At 42.1% G+C, this 5,858-nt stretch overlaps 1 gene segment (V, D, J or C); it reads left to right on the top strand.

Annotated features, from left to right (window-relative positions):
* The first annotated feature begins 4,993 nt into the window (after positions 1 to 4,993).
* On the top strand, positions 4,994 to 5,511 carry LOC104872561. The segment is given in 2 exon segments: positions 4,994 to 5,063; positions 5,186 to 5,511. Coding segments are annotated over 2 exon segments (378 nt in total).
* The last annotated feature ends 347 nt before the right edge of the window (positions 5,512 to 5,858 follow it).

Here is a 5,858-nt window from a genome sequence, read left to right as displayed (position 1 = left end):
TCTCCTGCAGGTCCAGTCAGCGTGTTGCAAGTAGCTCTGCTACCTATTTGCATTGGTAGCTGCAGAAGCCAGGCCTATCCTCATGGTTTCTGGTCTATGAGGTTTCCAAAGGGGCCTCTGGGATCTTAGACAGGTTCTCTGACAGTGGGTCAGGAACAGATTTTACATTGAAAATCAGCAGGGTGGAGGCTAAGGATGCTGGAGGTTATTTCTATCAGCAATATTGGTACGCTCCCCACAAAGTGATACAGCCCAAAGGTAAACCTCTCTGTGTGGGGCTGAGCAGCTGTCACAGGTCTGGAGAGCAGCACAGCAGATACTTCAGGCCTGACTGAGAGGTGGGTACTGGGGAAATCAGGGTGAGGGATTCTTGCTCTCTCCCCCTCCTGTTCTTCAGCCAAGGACTCGTCTTCTTCAGCAGGCTTGGGTGTCTGAAACAGCAGGAGAGAGAGGTGGTCTGTGCTCCTGGTAATTTTGATCAACTGACCAAGGTGACAGGGAGGCTCCATTGACAGCTCCTGTTCTTCCCTGGCTGCCACGATTGTCAAGAAATTTTGTCAGCATGACCACCAACCTTCTAAAATCCCTGGAAAGAGAAGTTGAACACATGAGGGAAGTTACCATTCTGCAATGTAATTCTCAAGACATAATACTGACTAATACTAGAAAGGAATTTTTTATCTTTATTAAATGTATTTGTACATTTTTTAGGTATACAATAGTTACATTCATCTTATACCTTTACATTACTTCTCTTGGTTCTTATTTTTCCCCATTCCCCAGCCCTCCCTACAGGCCCTCCACCCTTTCCTGTTTAAAAGACATTGTTTCCATGTTTTTCCTTTTCATATATTTTTTCTTTTCCCTTTTTCCTTTTTAATTTTGATTTTTGCCCAGTTAATTAACTTCCATACAGTATCCTCACTAGAATAACTAATAAAAACAAGCTTGAGGTTTAAGCATCTAAGAATCTCCTTGTAAATTCATAGTGGTCACAAGATTCTAACCCCATAAATCTCTGCTTTGCTTCTATACCTTTTTGTTGAATGAAAAGGGAGTTCTAAAAAATCCAAAACTGACCTTTGCAAATAAATGATAAAGAATCTGATGGAGAACTAGAAGTTTAGTTTATATATCTCAGAACTGGAGGTTTTTCTCTTTCACAAATTGAGAATTTTAAATATTGAATTGTTTCTTTCATGTATGGGAGAAAAGCAAGTATAAATATATTAAAAAGTGAAATAAAAGATAGCTAATAGGAAGTGAGGAGATGGATATTTTACAAATAGTAAGAGGATCTGGAAATGCAGGGAAGGAGATGTATGAAGATTTATGATGTATTATGTACTTGTACCAGCTCTCTAGATGAATATAATCACTACAAAGAACAAACATACTGATAAAAAGAAAACCTTCAACAATCTATTTTCACTTTTAGAGTTTATCCTAAATACTAAGTGGCATTGTGTTGCTATAAGTAAATAAGCACTTAAGTATGCATTATTTTCATATGACATCATCATTACCTAAAAATGAATCCCATATTTTTGGTGTAATCATACAGAAATGTTACACTTTAAGTAGATCTCAATTAAAACAGTCCTCCCATGTTGTAATATTTTCTCCCATACCCTGTCACTGTGTAATTTCTTTCTTGGAGCCAGGTGTTTATGGATGGAGCCACCTGAAGAATCCTTGTGGGAAAATAAAGCAGTCCCCTTTAAATTCCAGCCTTAAATTCAGCTGTTTTGTCCCATCCATGCAAACATTTCTAATGCATGATGTCGAAAGCATCAGAATCACAGCCCTGAATGACAAAGCCAGGAATAAATCTCCTGACTGTTGTTGACCTGTGGTGTCCCATGGATGCAGTCATAAAACTCCATCCTCCAATTTCAGTGTTTTGATTGAAATGTCAAAGCAACTGTTGGCTGACACGTGCTGTCAGAACTGTTGTTCAAGGACAGCTTTGAAGGAAGGAGGTGGTTTGTGATGCAGGGTACTCTCTGAATCCAGAGTTCATTTTGTTCCCTTCTTCACCATCCATGCAGACTGGGATAACACAGGGAGAGGGTGAGACTCAGGAACCACAGTGCATCTGAGACCTTCTGCTGCTCAGCTGCTCCACCTGCTCCACATCCCTGCTGAGCATGGGTGGTCTGCACAGGAGCCTTGCCTTAGCTGTCTGTCTGGCAGTCAAAATAGAAGTGTTTAGGGATTGGACAAACTGAGGCTGTGTTCACAGACCCACTCCTGGAATCCTTATGTTCTGTCCAAGTCCTACTGTAATCCCCTTCTGGAAAGCTCAGGGCCCAAGCATTTTGCCCAAACTACATCTTGAAGCTGTCATGTATATGACACAACCTAGAGATTTCATCGTCAAGACCACTCACTTTTCAGAATTCTGAGTAAAGTGATCATATTTTGTCCTTAACTATTTGGAGAGCTGATTTAAGAGAGGAATCCTTTGTGCCTCCCAAAGAATCTGAGCCAGCAGTGGATGAAATGTTGTGAGAATCATGAAAATGCATTATAAAATCACAGACGTGCTAGGACTCCAAATTGAAAATACTGTAAATCGCGATGTTCCAAATGTGCCACTAGATGGCAAGGAAACACCATAATAAATGAAGAACAGAGGCTTGCTCTAAGCAACGCAGGAGACATAAAAGTAGCACTGCTCCCTTATCAACAGGGAATCCCTAAGATCTTGGAGCTTGCTCTCTCTCTCTCTCTCTCCAGATCTCTGGGTTCACATTTCTACTGAGACTCTGCTCACAAGGACAACATCTGCCATTTGCTGAATATTTTGTTTGTTTCTGATCTTCAACAGACAAAGCCTGTGAACTTGAAACTTCTGTGAAGAGTCAAGAAGCTGAGTCTGAATCCTGGATCTGTACTGGGCAAGCACATGCTGGAAACAAATGCTGCAGTTTTGAAGATACAGCAGCCCCATGCTGTCAAGAGGAAGTGGCCTTGTGAATACAGAGGAGGAAGAAACAGCACACTGAAGACTCCATTCAGCAAAGTGGAAGACACTTTGGCATGTCCCATAGAAAAGGAGCAGGGAGTGGGCAGGGAAACCTGATGTGATGTCAGATCTGTGTCCCAGTTCTGCTCCCAGGGTGAACTGCTGGTCCACAGGTATCAGGGCAGGGCCTACGCTTCATGATGCTCAGGCTCTGCTTTGGGAAAGAGAAGGCGGTGATGCAACAATTAGGAGCCCTCTGCGTCCATTCTCGACTTGCCAGAAGTTAAAAAGATACACCGTACACTGATGCAATAAATCATTTGTTTATTTCTTTAATACTCATATTATATGAATATAATAGACACATAATGCATGTATATGTTTTCCAGGGCTCCTCATCTTTCTAAGCAGATCAGGATTTGACTAAAACAAGACTCAAAGGGAAAATGTGTTGATCCTCCTCTTGTTCTCTATTCCTTGGGACAGTTAGGATGGTACTTAGAAGAGCTGCACCCCACTCTGAGGTCCTGGTGTCTCACACACTTTCCTGGCCTTGCAGTCTTGGCCTGGTTCAGTGCCTGTGGGTGTTGAGAACTTTGTTTATCTATTCTGTAGCCCCAGACTCAGGACAGCAGCTGCCTTCTCCTAGCCTATACCTCCCTGCAGAGCAAGTCTGACTTCAGCCCTGGTTTGCAGCCCCTGTCCCCAAACTGTTCCCTTCATTTCACAGCTAGAAGGTCTGTTCTCCTTCACTTTCACAAACATTGACACACATTTCCACATTTGCCAACACCAGCACAGCCACCTGGGAAATTAGACATTTGATTTCATCTCATTATCAGGAGGCTTATTGCACCCGGGAAAGATAAAGGTTTCCTTCATATCTCTTCAGTCCATCCAACAAAAGACTTAGCAAAAATAAGCATTAAATTCAGGCAAATATTTTAAAATGTCAACACAATAACCATATCACATTTTCTTTGGTTTATTGATCACCGGCTCTGTCTCACTACACATGGCTGGGACAATAACACTCTTCTAGAACAAGGAAGGTGGAAGGATTATGAGCCACATGTGATTAGATGAAAAATAAGATTAAAGAGGTATGAAGACAGTGGACCGATGTCATAAATAATTTTGAGTCCCCTAAAAAACAATATGGTAATGAGATTTGCCCTGAACTTCTCCTAGGAATAGTTATAGCACTTGATGCTATAAGATACAGTAAAGCCCTATTGAGGACACCAGGTGTTAAGCTAAATATTAAAGATTCTATGGGGTGACAGATGCAAAAGAGAAAAAATTATCAAGAGATTGTATCTTTCCTGCTGTCATAAAAATGCTACATTTATTCTAAATTCTTCAAAATTCTGATGTCTGTTTATTGACTGATATTGTATCTCACACTTGTTTCTAAATTACAGTAAATTATTGAGAAAATATATTTGAGAGAAAGAAACTTAGAGAGCTTTTGACCTCATTAGCAACACAAGCAGTATCATGTGTCTGTGTGTGTTTGGGGAGAATGAGGCACAAAGGGCTGGAAAACATAGTGGCTTATATCTTACCAAGGCATTTTAGGACCTTGTGGTCAATGTCTACAGACACTTAAACCACTTCAAAGAGTTTTAAAAAATTATCTTCATTCTTGTTTTATATTTTAACTTATATTTTATGATATATCGCACTCTCATTTTTTTTCCCTATTCCAAGGGTCATTACCAGAGAATTGTGAGTAGTAAATAGGATAGAAGCATGTGCAGAACCATGAGGAGGGCAGGGCATCACTAATCACACTGCTGTTCCCGGTGACTCTGCCCTGTAGCTCCCAGGCAGAAACAGACTCTGCAACAAATCTGAAGTATCCTGGAATTGCCTGGCACTTGGGTCCCTTAACTGAGATGAGGCAGAGCTGCAGCTGTGCCCATCTCCACCCAGCCCCTGCTGATTTGCATGGTGGAGTTAACAGCTCTGTGCCCTAAGATTTATTACGCTGCTCGCCCCCTGTGCAGGAGTCAGTCCCAGTCAGGACACAGCATGGACATGAGGGCCCCGACTCAGCTCCTGGGCCTCCTGCTGCTCTACCTTCCAGGTAAAGAAGGACTGGGGGGATTTGCTCACATCAGTGTGGTTAGTACTTCCTAGTGCATGAGAGAAGTTTTGTGAAAGCCTGATTGAGTGTGTGGATATTTGTGTTTACGTTTCTTATGCCAGGTGTGCTATGTGACATCCAGATGACCCAGTCTGCATCCTTGCTGTATGGCTCTGTGGGAGACACAGTCACCATCGCTTGCAAAGCCAGTGAGGACATTTACAGCAGTTTAAATTGGTATCAGCAGAAACCTGGAAAAGCTCCAACGCTGTTGATCTATGCTGCAAGTTATTTGAAATCCGGGGTCCCACAGAGGTTCAGTGGCAGTGAATCTGGGACAGATTACACTCTCACCATCAGCAGCCTGGAGCCTGAAGATGTTGGAACTTATTACTGTCAACAGAGTTATGAAACCCCTCCCACAGTAATACAAGCCATAGCATAAACCTCCCAGGGAAGTAAAAGTGCGAAGCTGGGCTGCCCCAGCTGCTCCTTCTGATGTCTCTACCTGCTAATAATGTTTTCTGCATGCAGCCAGGCTTTGAAGATCACTGGAGGATTTGGTAGATGGGGCCAGGGGTTCTCTTCTGCACTGTCATTGCCTTTTCTTCTCCTTAGCAGCAGCAACCCTGAGTGGTAACCACTTTCTCAATATAAAGGAAAGAGTATGGTACCTGAGGTTTCTCTGCTGCATAATGCAAAATTATATATATATTGCTTCATTTGGAACTCAGTGAGCAAAAGAGTAGCTATTGAAGATACTCCGGCAGAAATTGTTTTAATATAATGAATTAT

This window comes from Fukomys damarensis, unplaced genomic scaffold (genome assembly GCF_012274545.1).
Source record: "Fukomys damarensis isolate Sample0158 unplaced genomic scaffold, DMR_v1.0_HiC HiC_scaffold_2, whole genome shotgun sequence".
Lineage (NCBI taxonomy): Eukaryota > Metazoa > Chordata > Mammalia > Rodentia > Bathyergidae > Fukomys > Fukomys damarensis.
The sequence above is the reverse complement of the archived record's forward strand: the minus strand, read 5'-3'. Positions and strand labels throughout refer to the sequence as shown.